This window comes from Dendropsophus ebraccatus, chromosome 12, assembly GCF_027789765.1.
Source record: "Dendropsophus ebraccatus isolate aDenEbr1 chromosome 12, aDenEbr1.pat, whole genome shotgun sequence".
Lineage (NCBI taxonomy): Eukaryota > Metazoa > Chordata > Amphibia > Anura > Hylidae > Dendropsophus > Dendropsophus ebraccatus.
Genome location: NC_091465.1, coordinates 35,821,929 through 35,841,241, shown reverse-complemented (window position 1 = coordinate 35,841,241; position 19,313 = coordinate 35,821,929). Strand labels below are relative to the sequence as shown.

At 44.5% G+C, this 19,313-nt stretch overlaps 1 protein-coding gene across 6 annotated transcripts in view; it reads left to right on the top strand.

The window, feature by feature from the left end:
• Window positions 1-19,313, top strand: part of USP28 (ubiquitin specific peptidase 28) — a 59,422-nt gene that overhangs the window by 17,340 nt on the left and 22,769 nt on the right. For all 6 annotated transcript variants that reach the window (XM_069948657.1, XM_069948653.1, XM_069948652.1 and 3 more), the window contains 10 exons: window positions 2,885-3,022; window positions 3,681-3,754; window positions 4,574-4,650; window positions 6,216-6,364; window positions 7,305-7,432; window positions 8,133-8,228; window positions 9,905-10,081; window positions 10,817-11,013; window positions 11,618-11,688; window positions 14,157-14,385. In XM_069948657.1, coding sequence (XP_069804758.1) covers window positions 2,885-3,022; window positions 3,681-3,754; window positions 4,574-4,650; window positions 6,216-6,364; window positions 7,305-7,432; window positions 8,133-8,228; window positions 9,905-10,081; window positions 10,817-11,013; window positions 11,618-11,688; window positions 14,157-14,385 — 1,336 coding nt within the window. The remainder of the gene's footprint in view (window positions 1-2,884; window positions 3,023-3,680; window positions 3,755-4,573; window positions 4,651-6,215; window positions 6,365-7,304; window positions 7,433-8,132; window positions 8,229-9,904; window positions 10,082-10,816; window positions 11,014-11,617; window positions 11,689-14,156; window positions 14,386-19,313) is intronic.

Here is a 19,313-nt window from a genome sequence, read left to right as displayed (position 1 = left end):
TTTACCATAACATGTATGATGGAATTCCAAATATATTATTTATGAAGATATAAATTGGTGAAATCGCAAAAAAGAATGCAATATGGTAACGTTTGGGGGGTTCCTGTTTCTACGTAATACACTATATGGTAACAGCGACATGATACCATTATTCTATAGTACAGTCCGAACACAACCACATGCAGGTTTACACAGATTCTCTAATGTTATATATTTTTTTAAATGAAATCCTTTTTTTTGGCAATTAATTATAAATAAAATGGGACTATTGTGACGCTTATAAAGGTTTTATTTTTTCACCTACAGGGCTGTATGGGGTGTCATTTTTTCCGCCATGATCTCTAGTTTTTATTAATACCATATTTGTGAAGATCGGACGTTTTGATCACTTTTTATTAATTTTTTTATATATATAATGTAACATAAAATCGGTAATCCGCGCACTTTTTTCCCTCTTTTCGTGTACGCCGTTTACCGTTCGCAATGACGCTTGTTATATTTTAATAGATCGGACAATTACGCACGCTACGGTATATTATATGTTTATCTATTTATTTATTTTTATATGTTTTATTTATATAATGGGAAAGGGGGGTGATTTAGACTTTTATTGGGGGAGGGGTTTTGGGGTAGTGTGTTAGTGTTTTTAACTTTTTTTTTTTTACACATTTGAAGTCCCTTTGGGGGACTTGTACATACAGTACTTGGATTTTTACACTGATGAATGCTATGCCATAGGCATAGCATTGATCAGTGTTATCGGCGCTCTGCTCATTGAGCCTGCCTGTGCAGGCTCAGTGACCAGAGCGCCGATCGGACCGCACGGAGGCAGGTGAGAGACCTCCGGCGGCCCGTTTTACCGATCGGGACCCCCGCAGTCACACTGCGGGGGTCCCGATCGGTAAGTGACAGGGGACTCCCCCTGTCACTCACACTTAAACGCCGCGGTCGCGCCGCGATCGCGGCGTTTAAGGAGTTAATGACACGCGGCAGCGCGATCGCTGCAGCGTGTCATTACCGGTGAGGTCCCGGCTGCTGATTGCAGCCGGCCCCCACCTGCTATGAAGCGCGCTCCGCTCCGGAGCACGCTTCATAGCGTGAGAAACACCCAGGGCGTACAGTTACGCCCTAGGTCGTCTGGGGACAGACTTCCATGGCGTAACTATACGCCCTGGGTCGTCTAAGGGTTAAAGAGTACCTGTCACTAAAAATAGCTTTTGACATTAGACATATCAAAAGTTATTGATCTCACCAGTTCTCAGTGCTGGATCAGGAGATACTGCTGGGGAGAGGATGCAATATTGGGGCCACTTCAGACTACAGAATCAGTGTGGAGAACATCCTGCAGATTCCGCTACTCGCTTCTCCGTCCGTCCCATAGACTCCATTCTATGGTCAGGCGGATTTCGCCATCCGCCCAAAGAATGGACATGTCTGACCATAGAATGGAGTCTATGGGACGGACGGAGATGCGGGGACTTTTCCTCGCGGATTTCTCAGTGTGAACACACCCTTATAGACTACCATTGACAGGCTCCTCTGCAACTGATATACAACTGGGGAGTGAATGGCATGGCTGCTGCGGTCTCTTCTAATCTGTATGTCCTGATCCCAGCCATACTCTGCAGTGAGACCCAGTGGGATCAATAGCTTTTAAATTTTCAAAAGTTATTTTTAGTGTCAGGTACTTTTTAACCTCACTCAACTAACAGACTGTCCTGGATTGCACCATGCCAGGTTATTTACTTAAAAACATTTGTTAGTTAAACCCTTTTCCACCCAGACATTACTTCATGTTAAACACTCCAAATGTAAGGCCTAAAGCATTGATTGCAGTACTAATACAAATCTAGGATTAAAGGCTTAGTCTGTCACTGTCATTTAAAGGGAATGTGTCATCAGAAAATGACTTATTTAAATAATGTTTTTATGTTTTTATGTTAATGTTAAACATACATTTTAAGAATTTTTGGTGACAATTTTTTTTTTCTAATTTTCCATTTTCTGTCCGTATTATAAAATAATCCAGAGATCTTGCAGTTTTCATTCTCACCACTGGGGCTAAAATTAAGCTGAGACTTCCTGTTTTTCTGTGCTGTTAAGAGTAGGCTGCAGTAAAGTGACCTGTACAGCATTACAGCAACATGTGACACCAGTAAATGGAGGAGACAATAGCAGCTCCCTGTGGAATGACCTCTTCAAAGATAACAGAGCACACTCAGTAATGTTTCACATTCATTTCAAGGGGACAGAATCTTATCGTCTTTGTCTAAGAGACTTGCTGTAAAGCATGTCACTAAATGGTGTTAAGAACAGCCCAGACAAGATGACAGCCTCCATAACAATGTACAAAAGGGAAATAAAATCCCCCTCAATCTTCCCTTGACTCATTATAGTGATCTGTGGGAGTCTGAGCACTTGACCTGTTTTTGATACATCCAAGGTGACTGTGGCCCTTTAAAGGCTTTGTTCAGTTCTGTTAAAATGAACAGTGTTGAGCTACAGTACCAGACACAAGGTGCTGTTTCTGGAAGAAAGCAATCATTTTTTAACTAGATCCTATACAACTCCTTCAAATATTGCGTACATCTCAGTAAAAGGGTTAGAGGTGCAACATTTGTGTGCCTCCTTAATGTAAACCTTTACACACAGTATTGGGCGTCAAAGCTGCTGGAACACCACTGTATACCGTGTCTTGAATTGACACTATGTTAGTAAGGGATGACTCCATTCCTTTTTTTTTTTTTTTTTTTACGGAAATCTTGCTCTATACAATTCCGTAGTGCTGCTTTATATTCCAGTTGTTCATAACCAGGTCATAACTCCTGTCATCTCCTTGTATGCTTAGCTACGGGTGATCATTCCAGGTCATGTCTTCTTTCAGGAAAAGAGGAACATTGCTTTTATGCAAGAACTCCAGTATCTCTTTGCCCTAATGGTCGGATCCAATCGAAAATTTGTTGATCCTTCTGCTGCCTTGGAGCTGTTGAAAGACGCGTTCCTGTCAGAAGAAGCACAGCAGGTAAGGAAGTGCTCAGGACTTCTCATGCGCTGATGAAGGTTAAAGTGTATTGTAATGTGTGTGAATTCTGAGAGTGACAGGCATAGGGATGGCAGTATACTGTAACTCTGCAGCAGCCGACATAAAAGGGTTTGGAAAACCATAATCTATAAAAGGTCTTGGTACTAAAATTCAACCTTGTAATTTATTTTGCATAGTAAGCTGGCTGGTAGCAAGTAGTCTTAGCAGAGGAGGACTGCTGATATACCTGGAAACTCAGGACCATTGTTCTCATACTAGATGAGGATCCCCAGTGGTGAGACTTCCTCCTATCCGACATGTGCAGAAGAACCATATTAAATACGTTATAAAGTAGCCTTTTAATTTTTTAGGAAGTCTTGTACAGAATATCTCACAACTCTGCCCCTGCAGGCTTGAATTCACCATGGTTATACGAGGTTACTTGGCTATTTTAGACAGCAGCGAGACATCTGCTCTTACTTCCTATTATAACGCTGAGTCAGCGGTTGTGTGAAGGGCTCCGCTCTGGGTCAAGTGGTTGAAAACAGCAATGATGTAGATATGCCCATAGTGTTAATAGAAAGAAAAGAATGCACTAATCTTAACTTAATAAGTGTTTTAACATGGTATAAACTGATGATGTGTTTCTGTTTGCTAGCAAGATGTCAGCGAGTTCTCCCACAAGTTACTGGACTGGCTGGAGGATGCCTTCCAACTGGCTGTGAATGGAGAGTAAGTGCATACTTGTTTTTTCCTTACTGTGCTCATAGTACTAATCCAAGAGGAAGGCAACATTTCCAAGAGCTGGCATGTCCATCTTTTCATTTAATTTATTGATAGTACAGTAAAACATATGCCCATTCACTTGAATAGAAAAAAGCAGACCCTTTTGTTATCCCTTGTGTTACCTTACATAGATATAGGGGGAGATTTATCAAACATGGTGTAAAGTGAAACTGGCTCAGTTGCCCCTAGCAACCAATCAGATTCTACCTTTCATTTTCCAAAGAGTCTGAGAAATGAAAAGTGGAATCTGATTGGTTGCTAGGGGCAACTGAGTCAGTTTCACTTTACACCATGTTTCATAAATCTCCCCCAGCGTGTCTATGGGAGGGCTCGTGCGCCTCCGATTTGGTCACTCTCCGCTCAAAGAATTGACATTCCGCCGCTTTTGCTGAGGGGCCGTGTGAACTGGAGCTGTGAACAGTCACTAACATTCGGCTATACTATTCACCTACAACGCTACATCGCTCTGGCGAGCAGTGAAGCCTCTTTTTTTATGAAGCATAGGACAATACATATTGTAAAAGTCATAGTCACCGGAATACACAACACCCACTAAAGTCAATGGCTGATACACTACACGTTCTCACTGACAGAGGATTGTGTGCAGGAGACATCTCTTAGTTAATTCTGTATGTCCCAATAATTTATATTGGGAAGCTAAAGTGCATAGCACCTGTACGTTAATATTGTAGATGTAGAGGATTATATTTCAGTATACCTTTTGTGTTAAGTCTCTTCTTCTCTTCATCATTCATTTCTGTATAGAAGTCCAAGAGACAAGAATGAAAACCCAATGGTGCAGCTTTTTTATGGTACATTTCTCAATGAGGGATATCTGGAAGGTATGTTCTTATCCACTTATACCTTTAGTCTTTATACCAGCTGTGTTGCTGAGACATTTTCATATTTGTTAACAAATCTTCTGGTTCTACATATACAATGATAAGCTAGACCATTAATAATAATAATACTGTAGGTTCCCTCCTAATAGCTCAGCAAGATCCATCAAGATGTCCCCAAGACATTAATGGCAGATACTTTAAAGTGTCACTGTTGTTTGTAAAAGCTTTTGACATGTCTTAGAAATTTGTGAAAAGTTTTGATCGGTCCGGATCTGAGTGTTCATACCCGGACTGATTGAGAGAACGAGCTGGAAGAGGACCACGCTGCAGTGTGTCAGCTCCCAGCTCTCTGTAAGAAAAAAAGTCTGGCTTCATAGACCTACATTATGAGCCTGACTTCCCCCCCCCCCCCCCCCTTACACAGAATAGGAGTGGACCGCACTGCAGCGTGTCCTCTCCCGAACACTCAGACCTGGATTGTTCAAAACTTTTGAAATGTCATGTGTTTTTACAAACGACAGGTACACTTTAAGGCCGGTTTTACACTACATAAGACAGGACAGGTACACTTGAAGGCGAAGTTCATCCTGGCTGGTACTGCAGTACTGGCCAGATGAACTTCATTTCTTTAGATTTGGGATGCGGGCACGTTTCGGTGTGCCCACATTTCAAATCACCATAGACGACAATGTAAAGTCTGACCGGAGCCGGACTTTACACTGTCTGAACTGTCAGTGTTGTGCGGCCGGTTGGAATCCTGGCTGAAGTGTATACACTCCAGACAGTATTCCATAGACGATTGGTAATTTCATTGAATAATGGCCGTGGTTGCAAAACTGCAACTGGGGACGTTGTTTAATGAAATTATACGCTGTGTGAACTGAGCCTAAGACATGCAAGTCGTGAGTTTCCCCATGGATCAGACTTGTTTCTCCAGTACATCCCACAGATACTCAATTGGTTTGCAATCTGGGGAATTTAGGAAAATATTTTGAACTATTTGTCTTGTTTCTGAACCATTCCGGAACAAATCTAGGAATGGTGCAGGATGCAGTATCCTGTTGTAAGAGGCCACGTCCATTAGGAAATACCATGAGGGCGGCTTGTGGTACGTGCACAAGCTTTCCAGCAGAACATTACCCAGAGTATCACATCCCGTTGACTTGTCTTCTATCCATAGTGCATCCTGGTGCCCTCTTTTTCAGGAAAGAGACACACACATTAAAAAAATAAAAAAAAACATGTTCTTTGCCCAACAGTCCAGTACTGGTACGTATTTGCCCCTTATAGGTAGGTACTTTTGGCAGTGGACATCAGCACTGCTCTGCAGATATGTACAATGCGCTATGGGGGGAATTTGTGTGTGTGTGTTCACCAGAAAACTAATGTACAAAAGTAAAAATTGTTTGAGCAATGCTGCCCTTTTTTGCGGGTTTTTTTTTCTTTCTTTTTCATTTTAGCCACTTGAGCTTCACAAATAGTATACCTCTTTTCAGACTGCGTGTCCATCCTAATTGCTGAGGCATGTGTGATCAATTGTGATCGTGCACTTTGTTTTATACCAGATAAAATATTTTCCAATATTGAAACCTTTGGACAATATCCCCTCCAAGTCAATGGGTTCAACAACTTGAATCAGTGCCTAGAAGGAGCTATGTCAGAAGGGGAGATTGAGCACACTCATAACGGCAAAACCGTACAATACAGGCAAGAGGTTAGTATTATATCTGTGCCTTCATGCTTTATTGTCATTATGTAATAACTGGAAATTGTCCCTATAATTATAACTTGACCTTTTTGTAGAATGTAAATGTATATTTTACTTTAGAGAAATAAATTATACATGCCATAAAGCCAGCCTCTAGAAGTAGATTGCACCGCTGCATGCTATGGGAAGGGGTTTTGACCTCAATGTTAGTGTCCTGTCACTTTAAATAAAAAAAACTTTTGACATGACCCACAGCTATGTCAGAAGTTTTCTGGGTGTTCAGGTCCCCCATTATTGGGTAGAGCCAAGGAGAAGTGCCCAGCTAATCACTTCACAGGTCACTGACTTGTTTTATTTAATTTTTTTGCAGAAATCAAAAGTACAGGCGATTTTAAGAAACTTTGTAATTGGGTTTATTAGGCAAATATGCCATTATCTGCATACAAAAAGACTTTCCCCAGGTCCTCCCCCCCTCCTCTCTCATCCACTGCTCATTATCAGGAAATCTTGACTCTTTAACATCAGTTGGGCCCTGTATGTTCTATGGAGAGGGGAGGAGGGAGATTAGTCGCCAGCCCAGGTACAAAGTTTCTTAAAATCGCCTGTACTATTGATTTCTGCAAAAAAAAAATAATTAAACAGGTACACTTTAAGCTTATTTTGCCTATAAATACAAGCATATTTTTGAGCCTTAAAATATAGATAATATATTAGTAGAAATGTTTGAGTCATAGACATAGTTTTCTTGTGTGTGCAAATCAAATTTGTGCAAAAAGTTGTTACCTTTTGCAGTTTTGAGCTGCTTCTATCACTAGTGATTAAGAAAAGTGGGCGTGGTTTATTGATAGGGAGGTGTGGCCTTTTCCAGACTGACAGGTTTGCCATAAGTTATGCAAGATATGTTCATAGCATATATGGTCTTCAGTGTGTTTTTTCCTATTTGCAGCGCTGGTTTACAAAACTACCTCCGGTTTTGACCTTTGAACTATCACGGTATGAGTATAACCAATCTTTGGGGCAACCTGAAAAAATTCATAATAAACTTGAATTCCCGGAGATTATTTATATGGACAGGTATGAAAATGACAATGGACCTGAAACGTATGTAATATTGTGACTGGACAGCCCTGGAAATGACTATGATAACTAAGAGCAGTTATAATTGTCAGACAGTCTTTCCTATTAGTAACTAGCCCAGATAAGATGTAAGATAGATAGATAGATATATAAAATAATCCTGAAATTTTGACTTTCTGTTCTAAGATGATTAGAAGAAGGCGTAATGTGGTCAGAATTAGGATGTGTGCACACTACGGATTCCGAGCATATAAGTTCCAGCGGATTCCACATGTCAATTCTTTTGTTGGACAGTGGAATATGCCTGAACGGAGCCTATGGGACCTGGGGAACTTCAAGCGGGAGCGCTTACAGAATCCGCTTGAAGTTATCCAGGCGGATTCTGTAATTTGCACATACCCCTACAGTGAAAGGTGACAGCAGTAGATGGAGAAGGCAAAGAAAGCACCTCCTCCCCTTACTGTGGAATGACCTTTGCAGGGCCACAGAGCATGTATACTATATAAAGAATAGGGTCTGGCGATCATCACTGATCATCATCTATGTGCTTGCCACAAAGCATCTACATGTCTCAATAACATTTGATGAATGAGACTATGATAATTTTAAAGATACCCAAAATGCAACAACTTTTTTTTTCATATTGCTTTTCCTACTGGTGAAATTTGGAGATTGACCTCTGAGTCTTTTGTTTCAGGTTCCTATATGCAAATAAAGAGCTTATTAGGAAGAAGCGGGAGGAGATCAAGAAACTTAATAGAGACATTGACCTACTCCAACAGAAGCTGGAAAGGTAAACTAAGGTCAATAACCATTTCCTGCACTAAGCTTTGTGACTGATCGTGTTGTAATCTAGTTAAATATAGGTCCTGTTAGGCTGGGTTAACGCTACGTTTTTGCAATCCGTTTCTTTCTGAAAAAAAGGATGCAACTATGTGCATCCGTTTTGATCCTTTTTCCATTGACTTCCATTATAAAAAAATCCGTTTTTTAGTGTACACAAAAACATGGTCAATCATTTTTTTTTTTATAATGGAAGTCAATGGAAAAACAGATCAAAACGGAATTTAGGCCCTAAAGTGAACCATGGTCAAATGGCTTTGTTCTTTCCCCTCCAACTAAAATACCCAGATATGTGAGCATGTAATTTCTTAGGAGGAAGGTATATAAGATACTGGTTATAATCAAGTCTGATTCAATGCTGTTCCTGTGAATAGATGAGTTGTCCTCATAGATGTGAGGTTGCTGGTTGATCTAATTGGAAAGACTGTATTATTTGTAGCAACCAGACTGTTATAACATGCCGGATATATATCAGCCTTTCCCTGCAAAGCTGGACTGGCACCATGCCTACAGCAGCGAACAGGAATAAGACTTGGCAGCAAACTACACATGCCATTCCTTAGATCAGGTTGCTGTAGTTACATTTTAACACCAACTTTAGTAATTTCTTGGTTATATCTACGATGGCAGAAGCTTAGGTAAAGAGGCTGTCACCTACACATGATATCCATATCCAAAGGGAAACATTTTGCAGCACCTTTCCACCCTCATCCGAGTTGGGCACCACCTGTGTTCTATCCATTCGTTTCAGTAGGAAATTTGGAAAGTGACACGTTTATTGCTGTTTCCAATGGAATAAGCTGGTTGAAAAAAGGAAAGCCCTCTTCAGTGCAGAAGGCAGGACTACAGCCCTCAGTGCACTAATCTTCCCCCTGCCTCCTTATAAATATTAATCCGTGGCTCGGCGGTAACAAATGCCAGAGGAATTTACATATTAAAAAAAACTAAACATTTAATGAAAAGAACGCTGAGGAAGAAGGTAAGAAAACTGCCTTCATTCTCAGCATCCATGGTGCTATTGGAACATAAAAGTATGTTAGAATCTTCTAACCTGCTGTTATTTTCCCTTTAAGCTGAAATCTGACAGCTTGCAATGAGCTGGCGTAGATTCAGCAATCATTTATACTATTTGCAAAATTGATGCAAACCATCTGCTCTGTTGTCTTCATTGCCCCCACATTCTGTCAACTGTACATCCTGGGGTGAACTTTCTGCTCCTGCTGTACACTGTTGCATGAAATTCAGCCAACTCCTCTCCCTCCCACTAAACCTCCTTGACTATAACCCTGCCCACAACTCCCACATGAGCCTCCATAGTTGGAGGAAGATATCACAGGACAAATTCCCAGCTAGAGTGTACAGCAGGAACAGGAAGTCTATTACAGCAGAAAGAAAGCATACAAAGTAACTTTATTTACCATTACCATTATTTATGTTCATCTTTTAGTTGATAATAGGTTTTATTGTATAGTTTTTTTTTGTTTTGTTTTATATATGTTACTGTTTCACCAAAAAACTTTTAAGTGACATGCTTGCTGCCGTACAGGGAAGGAGAGTTCTTTGAAAATGGTCATTTAGTCATGTCCAATTCACTCACTTAAGTTTGTGTGTCTTTCTGTTGATCAGGTACCTAAAATATGGTTCTGGAAGCAGCCGCTGCCCCCTTCCTGATATGCTTCAGTATGTGTTGGAGTTTGCAAACACAAAGTCTGCAGCAGGAAGCCATGCTGTGGATGTGACAGATATCTCGGTGCTTTCAGCAGATGACTCCGGTTCCTCCGATACTCAACCACAGGAAAATGGGTAATTTCATTTATGGTAAAATGCAAACCTATAAAATAGATGTTCTAGCTAACCTTGTAAATGAAGTGCCGCACAGCCAAAAGCAATTTTCTTGATGCTATTTGATGCGGATTACAAAGCCTTATCTTCATTTGTTCTGTTTTTGTTTTATGTGGGTTTTTTTTTTGTGTTTCTTTAATAGGCCAAGATGTGAGTTACATTGTTAGAAATGCTTCTCCAACAGTAAAACAAGTGCTGCTCCTGTATTATAGGGTGTTTTCATCAAAAAGACAAAAAAAAAAATATTGATCAGATTCTCCATGTGGGATGTGTGCATTTATGTTTCTCAATGCAATAACTTTGATAAGTATATTGTATTACATTATAAGGGCCTTTTCACACAGAGTACAGGCAGTCTATAGGAGGGCTTGCCCACCTCTTCACTCCACATGTCAATTCTTCCGTGCGGAGAGAGGATGCGCAAGCCCACCCATAGACTGCCTGTAGGACACTGAAGCTGGGGAATTCAGCACCCTATGTTGGAAATCTGGAAGCAAACATGCCAGATTACAGGGTAAAATGCCTGATAGTCTAGTGGACAATGGCGTCTCGGTTATAACTGTTTCTATTGCAATAATCCAGGTTTTCTGACTCTGATACTATGAACGTTCTGAGGATTTTACATTGTGACCTTTACAATAAAGATCACCTGCTATTTGTTTCTGACAAACATCATTTTCATTGTGTTTTGTCCAGTGCTGAAGCTAATGGATACTGTGAGGACGGTGGTGATCCAACAGTTTGCAGCCCATCTGCAGAAAATGCTTCCTCGCCACCTTCTCCACAAAGTCTCCTAATGGCACCAGCGCCCCGGACTGTTACCAAGGAAGAACTTAAGTCTGTGGGGGCCTGCTTACAGAGGTGGAGGGCCGAGGTTGAACAGGACATTAAGGGTGAGCTGTCTACTGATGGGAGTTCAGCTTCTGCATCCATAATGGATCACATTAATAGAAGGTAGAAATGCCTTTAGCCACACAAAATGTCAGGAGAAGTTTTCCTACTCCTTTCTGATGAAATTATTTTCCATGTTCTGTTATATGAACTTGGAGCGAGGACAGAAAGTACATGCTCTAAAGGGAGATGCAAGAGTCCTCCCTTGTTTTCCCTAATCATTCTGTCCTTGTTTTCCTGATGAACTTGTGCTATCACCAAGCGGCCATTGGATCTGCTGCGTGAAGCATGGGGTAGATTGTATGGATAGACAAGAATTGGATTTCAGACTATATCACGTTCCTGTAGCACACTGTAGATATTCAGTTACTGATTATAGTTGTGACCTAGTGAAACAAAAGAAAAACTAAGGTAAGAAAGTTGTCAGTTTGGGTTTTGATTTGCTGCTCAGTTCCATTGAAGTGAAAAAAGCTTTATTGTAATACCACACTCAACCTGAGGGCAGGGGGTGTGCTGTCTTTGCAAGAAAGCAGCTGTGCTTTTTCTAATCCTGGATAACCGCATTAATGTATGTTTTGGTTTTTTTTCTTCTTCTTCCTTCTTTAGACTTAAAGAATTCAATTGCACAAGTTAGAAAAACTATTGAAGATATTTACAATGATCCTCATCTGTTACAGGTAAAGATGTCAACTGATGTCAAGGAGTATAAGAACAGCGGGGGGGCATTGGTCCCCTGCTGATCTGATGGAATAGCAGAGTTGTGCTTTAAGTTAGGGCCCTACTACATCAAGCAATAATCAACCTTTTTAAGGGCCGTATAAGACCTTCTGATGTGCCAGGTAAACTGCACCTTTCTGCTAGATAGGCAACGGCCTATTATACAGCTTGATAATAGTGCAGCAAGGGTTGCATGGACATCATTTATAGAAAATAATAAAGGTGTATACTTATCTCTCCATGCTCCCAGGTGTTTTTTTGCCTGTTTCCCACTGATCAGAACCGCCTCTGAAGCTTTTATACCCATCTCTGAGGTGACAGGCTGCTCAGCCAATCACTGCCCGAGACAGGACAGCACTGTGGTCAGCGGTTGGCTGAGCGGCCTGTCACTTCGTTAACTGGTGTAGAAGCTTCAGCGGTGGCTTCGGTCAGTGGGGAACAGGCAGGAGAACACCAAGGAACACAGAGGTAAGTATACATCTTTTTTATTTTCTATATACGTTAATCCGCTGTTGGTCGCAGCCCTATAACTGAGAAATGCGCAGTCAACAGCCATTGATTTTTAAAAATGTTGAAAGACTTCGATCAGCAGCTAATCATTTTCTTTATTACATGGCATGATGTCCGGTATAGTACTAGATAAAATAAAATTAAAGCATGTTATTACGCATATAGGGACCCATATTGTCTCCGGTGCTCTTGTGAAAGCTGCTTAGTACTGTTTTTTAGCATATGGGGTGGACTGAGGTATTGATTTCATCGTGTAGATGCTTGGTTTTGAGCTTTTCATTATACTGTCTTTGTCCACTGGTCATCTATCTAATCATTTAGTCAGTGCTACATTTTATTTGATGCAGGTTCCTTTTGTGATTTTCAATGCAATAATTGCTGCAATAGCAAAGTGCTTAGTGTGTGTGGTGTGAGAGCGGCCTCGATTCCTGAATGTTCTGTGTCATGGTTCAGCAGCTAGCACACACAGCCAATGACCGCGGTGCAGAAGGGGAGGTGTGTTGGCTTTAGGAAAACTTGAATGAAGTCTAGCCTGGAATCAACAGCTGAGAATTCTGTCTGCGTAACACCGGCATGTGTGTTGATGGAGATGGCTAAATCTGAGGCACTACCGTCATCTTATCGAAGTGAGCTTATGGAGCTATATATATATATAATAGACACCAGAAAACACATGCAGCTCACTGCAGGAACATGACTAACAATTATTAGGGCCCTGCGGGTTTCTAATTACATGCCATCCTCTTACCCTGCTGTATCACTAGCGTCATGACCCGTCATTCACATCCTCTCTAGCCCGAAATAATATCCTATGCACGTCTTTAGCTCCGGGACTAAAGATATGGTTTAGGGACGTGCAGCTTATCAATTCCTTGACATAAGTCTGTTAAAATAATAGATCTGACAATAGATGAGGACAGCCAATGCCTTGCAAATCCTGTGCATCTACAGCTGTTACAGAACTACAGCTCCCAGCACGCACCGCAATCTAAAGGTTAGGTTGTTACCAAGGACCCAGAGGGTTGTTCTTTTACATTGTAACAATTGTAGTTTTGGGAACCCCCACATGAGGATTCAGTGCCAAATCCTGCCTGCTATCTGTTTGAATAGGAGGGATTGTGCACCTCTCCACTCAAAGAATTGACATGTCAATTCTTTGAGCGGAGAGGCGTGCGAACTCTCCCATTCAAACAGAGAGCAGGCAGGATTCCATAGTGTGAACAGACCCCATGGGCTAATGCACATGTCTGTAGAAACTCAGACACTGCCCTGCTGACCGGACCCTGTTGCTCCCAGCATCATGATTAATTTTGACATCTGGAGCTCCGATACTGTTTTAAAGTTCACTGTAGTGTACGGACACAGCCACACTGCTACACTAGAGCCAACTTTTAAGCTGGATCGGAGCTCCCAACGTCATGATTATGATGCTGAGAGCTCCAAGGTCCGTAGGACACTTTGTGGATAGAAGTTTCTACGGACGTGTGCATTAGCCCTTGGGTCCCGATCCTTGCAGTGGTTATAGCTTTCAAGGGAAGCGTGACATAAATTTGCTATATATAACAGAGCCCACCACATCCATATTCATGTCCGAGAATGCAGATGGGGCTAACCCCCATATCTGAACACTGTCACAGTATCTGCAACCTGTGGACCTGCCTGGTTGTTTGCAGCTTCAATCGGATTCCTACAGGTCTAATCTGAGGTTTATAAGAAGGGAGTGAATGAATAATGTCCTGGGACACAATACTCTGTCTATTTGTCACTGTCTTGGCTATAGTCTACACATGCTGCTCTACTGATATGCACCGATTTTGTAGGGAAGGCACTTGCATTCGTTTTTTTTTAGGTTCACCCTGTCCATGCCCTTTTTATAAATGTATGCCAAGGTAATGCATATGTTTAATTTTTTTTGTAGGTTCCATACAGGCTTCATGCAGTGCTGGTTCATGAAGGCCAGGCTAATGCTGGACATTACTGGGCTTATATATACAGCCATACCAGACAGTGCTGGTTGAAGTACAATGATATATCCGTGACGGAAGCCACTTGGGAAGAGCTGGAAAGGGACTCCTATGGAGGTGTGAGAAATGCCAGCGCTTATTGCCTCATGTACATAAATAACAAGCTGCCTTATCTTATTGAGGGTAAGAAACCTTTCCCCTATGCAGTGTTTTTAGGTTCATCCCAACTGTGTGTGTATTGGGTGGGTGGTATTGGTTCTCATAGAGGAAACCCAGCTGTAAATGAAGTCAATAGCAGTCCTTCATGGAGAAAAGGGTATGCAAATTAGCTCTCTTCCCATAGAATATCAGTAGTGCCACCTGTAGGTAGCTACCCGGTTAATCTGTGTCTGTCCTCAGAAAAGAGCCTTGAAAGGTGACTAGAAAAATTAGGCAAATTACAATTTTCTATAAATGTAAAAAATACCTATCAGGGTTGGATATTGACTAGTCGTGAATGGGTAGTAAGCTATAGATGGCACTAATAGGACCGTTTTCTTCTTTATTGGGGGCAGCTAATTTGCATAAACCCTCTGTAAGTAAAATATACTGTTTTGGACTTTCTTTTTTTTTTTTAAGCTTGATTGGCTCACTGCAACAGCATACAAGTGTGCACTGTTCCATACAGTCAGGTCTTGACAGATAGCACCCAAAATGACATGTTGGAAAATGAGGGTCGATGGGTCTGTTTTAACCTCTTAAGGACCCATGACGTATGGGTACGTCATGGATCACTGTCACTTAAGGACCCATGACGTACCCGTACGCCGGTCCTTTAAGGAGCCGCCGCGGGCCGCCGGATCGCGATCACGGGAAGATGGCTGCTATTAACTATAGCAGGCATCTTTCTGTGTCACGTAGGGGGCATCATCACGCCCCCCCGTGACGGCGATCGCTGTGATTGGCCGTTCAATTCTGAATGGCCAATCACAGCAATATTCTGGTATACCGGGCAGGTATACCGGAATTGAGCGTTGATTGGTGCTGTCCGAGACAGCACCAATCACCGCAGTGTCTGGGGGTCAGGTGCCTGTGGCACCGTGCCCGTGATTGGCCGGTAGCCACCGGCCGGCCCATCACGGGCGAACCTCCTTCTCTGCTCGCCGAGAATCGGCGAACAGAGGAGGATCGTGTGCCTCCTTGCCGCCACCAGCCTCTTACCCTGCTGCCTGGCCGCCTCCTCCGTGTGTGTCCCGGCTGCCCCCGCCTTCTCCGTGACGCTGCCGCTGCTGCCTCCTTCCCCAAGAACCGGCCTGCTCCCAGATCAATTCTGCCGCTGCCTCCGTGCTCCCGCCGCCTTCTCCCTCTCCCTGCCACCCTCTGTCCCACTCTTCCTGCTGCCGCCATCCTCCCTCCCTCCCTCCTGATGCCACCCTCCCTCCCTCCATCCTGATGCCACCCTCCCTCCCTCCATCCTGATGCCACCCTCCCTCCCTCCATCCTGATGCCACCCTCCCTCCCTCCATCCTGATGCCACCCTCCCTCCATCCTGATGCCACCCTCCCTCCGTCCAGATGCCACCCTCCCTCCATCCTGATGCCACCCTCCCTCCATCCTGATGCCACCCTCCCTCCATCCATCCTGATGCCACCCTCCCTCCATCCATCCTGATGCCACCCTCCCTCCCTCATCCTGCTGACACCCTCTGTACCACCCTCCCCCTGCTGCTGCCACCCTCGCTCGTCCTGCTACCGCCATTCCCCCTCCCTCATCCTGATGCTACCCTCCCTCCCTCATCCTGCTGCCGCCATCCTCCCTCCCTCCCTCGTTTTGCTGCCGCCATCCTCCCTCCCTCGTCCTGCTGCCGCCATCCTCCCTCCCTCGTCCTGCTGCCGCCATCCTCCCTCCCTCGTCCTGCTGCCGCCATCCTCCCTCCCTCGTCCTGATGCCACCCTCCCTCCCTCGTCCTGCTGCCGCCATCCTCCCTCCCTCGTCCTGCTGCCGCCATCCTCCCTCCCTCGTCCTGCTGCCGCCATCCTCCCTCCCTCGTCCTGCTGCCGCCATCCTCCCTCCCTCGTCCTGCTGCCGCCATCCTCCCTCCCTCGTCCTGCTGCCGCCATCCTCCCTCCCTCGTCCTGCTGCCGCCATCCTCCCTCCCTCGTCCTGCTGCCGCCATCCTCCCTCCCTCGTCCTGCTGCCGCCATCCTCCCTCCCTCGTCCTGCTGCCGCCATCCTCCCTCCCTCGTCCTGCTGCCGCCATCCTCCCTCCCTCGTCCTGCTGCCGCCATCCTCCCTCCCTCGTCCTGCTGCCGCCATCCTCCCTCCCTCGTCCTGCTGCCGCCATCCTCCCTCCCTCGTCCTGCTGCCACCATCCTCCCTCCCTCGTCATGATGCCACCCTCCCTCGTCCTGCTGCTACCCTCCCCCCCTCGTCCTGCTGCCACCCTCCCTAGTCCTGCTGCCACCCTCCCTCGTCCTGCTGCCACCCTCTGTCCCACTCTCCCTCTTCCTGCTGATGCCACCCTCCCTCCCTCGTCCAGCTGCTGCCACCCTCCCTCCCTCGTCCTGCTGCCGCCACCCTCCCTCCCTTGTCCTGCTGCCACTCTCCCTCGTCCTGCTGCCACCCTCCCTCGTCCTGCTGCCACCCTCTGTCCCACCCTCCCTCCCCCTGCTGCTGCCACCCTCCCTCCTCCTGCTGCCACCCTCTCCCCCCTGCTGCCTCCGTCCCTCCTCCTGCTGCCACCCTCTCTCCCTCCTCCTGCTGCTGCCATCATCTCTCCTACCCTCCCTCCTCCTGCTGCCCCCTCCCTCCTTTCACCCTCTCCCTGTTGCCAATCTTCCCCCTTGCACCCCCCTGCCGCCCTCCCTGCTGCCACCCTTTCCCTCCTGCCACTCTCCGCTGCCACCCTCTCCTCTCCCCTCTCCTCTTACCCTCTCCTGCAACCCTTTCTCTCTCCCTCCTGCCACACTCTCCTCTCGCCACCCTCTCCACTGCCACCCTCTCCTCTCCTCCTGCTTCTCTCTCTTGCCACCCCCCCCTCCCCTGGATCGGTGGTAATATAGTGTCACCTGATGCTTTTTTCTTTGTCAGTGTAATTTTCCTTCCCCCCCCCCCAGTGTGCCCCAAGTAAAAAAAAAATGTCAAAAACACACAAATAAAATGTTAGAACAGCACATAAAACACACACTAACACTTACACGTGTAAAAGCATAACACTTACACACCCCTCTAAAGGGTACCTTCACACACACCGGATCCAGTGTCAGTTTATCCCTATGAGAATATATACTCGCAGCGAGAATGACATTCCGCTACGTGTATGTAAGTTAACCCCCCGCAGGCCGGAAGCATACATCACCTCCTCCCCACTCCGGTTTGCAGGACATCCCGCTCAGCCAATCAGTGGCTGTGGCGGGCAGCACATTGATTGGCTGCGCGGGATTAGCAGACGCCAGGAACCCCGAAGCTAGCCGGAGTGGGGAGGAGGTGATGTATGCTTCCAGCCAGCGGGGGGGGTTAACTTACATACACGTAGCGGGATGTCATTCCTGCTGCGTGTATGTATTCTCATAGGGATAATCTGACACTTGATCCGCAGCGTGAAATCTCCTGCGGATCTGGTGTGTGTGAAGGCACCCTAAAGAAAAAATATCCAGCTTCCAAAATCCAAATTGCGCTCCTTCCCTTTGGAGGCTTTCTGTGCACCGCCTTTGCACTTTGTGTCCACATGTGGGGTACCCCTGTAATCAGGGGAAATTGCTCTACATGATTAGGGGTTTATTTTTTCTTTTAACCCCTTGTGAACATGAAAAATTCAAAGTTACACCAACATTTTAGTGTAAAAAATAAAATTTTTCATTTTCACATCATATTGTTCCACATTTGGGCCTGTCACCAATGGCGTCCATATGCCCACTATACCCCTGGTTAGATTCCTTGAGGGGTCACTTGTGGGGGGTTTCTATTGTTTTGGCAGCACTGAGGCTTTGTAAACCCAACATGACCTCCGTCCTCCTTTCTGGCAAAATCCAGCTTCCAAAAGACAAATGGTGCACCTTCCTTTTGGAGGCATGTCCTGCGCAGTCATGGCACAATATGCCCCCATGTGGGGTATTTTTGTACTCGGGGGAAATTGTTCTACAAGTCTTATGTGTTTTTTTTTCTTTTAACCCCTTGTGAACCTCAAAAATTTAAGGCTAGACCAAGTTTTAGTGTAAAAAAAAATTCAATTTTTCATTTTCATGGCACATTGTGCCTGTCACCAGTGGGGTCCATATGCCCACTTTACCCCTTGTTACATTCCTTGAGGGGTGTACTTTCCATAATGGGGTCACTTGTGGGGGGTTCAAGTTTTGTTTTGGCAGCACGGGGGCTCTTCGAACCCGACATGGCTTTTGTCCTCCATTCTGGCCAAATCCAGCTTCCAAAATCCAAATTGCGCTCCTTCCCTTTGGAGGCTTTCCGTGCATCGGCTTTGCACTTTGTGTCCACATGTGGGGTACTCCTACAATCGGGGGAAATTGCTCTACATGATTAGGCGTTCATTTTTTCTTTTAACCCCTTGTGAACATGAAAAATTCAAAGTTACACTAACGTTTTAGTGTAAAAAAAAATTATTTTTAATTTTCCCAGCACATTGTTCCACATTTGTGTTTGTCACCAGTGGGGTCCATATGCTCAGGATACTTCTTGTTACATTCCTCGAGGGGTTTAGTTTCCATAATGGGGTCTCTTTAGGGGTGTTTGTTAGGTTTTGGCACCCCAGAGCCTCTGCCAACCAGAAGTGGTACTTTGAAAATTGGTTAATTGTAATAGAGTCTTCAAAATTCCCTAGGCGCTCCTTTGTATCTGAGGCTTGTGATTGCGTCAAATAGCGCAATAGGGCCACATATCATATATTTCTATAAACTGCGGAAACGGGGCAATAAAAATTGTGGTGCATTTCTCTGGAAATAGGTTTTCTATTATGAAAGATATTGTATCACAATATAATTTCTGAAAAGAAAATTGAAATTTTCAATTTTCTTACATACTTAGCTTTTATTTCTGTGACTCACCTAAAGAGTTAAAAAACTTTCTGGAATTGATTTTGAACAGTTTGGGGGGTGCAGTTTCTGAAATGGGGTGCTTTG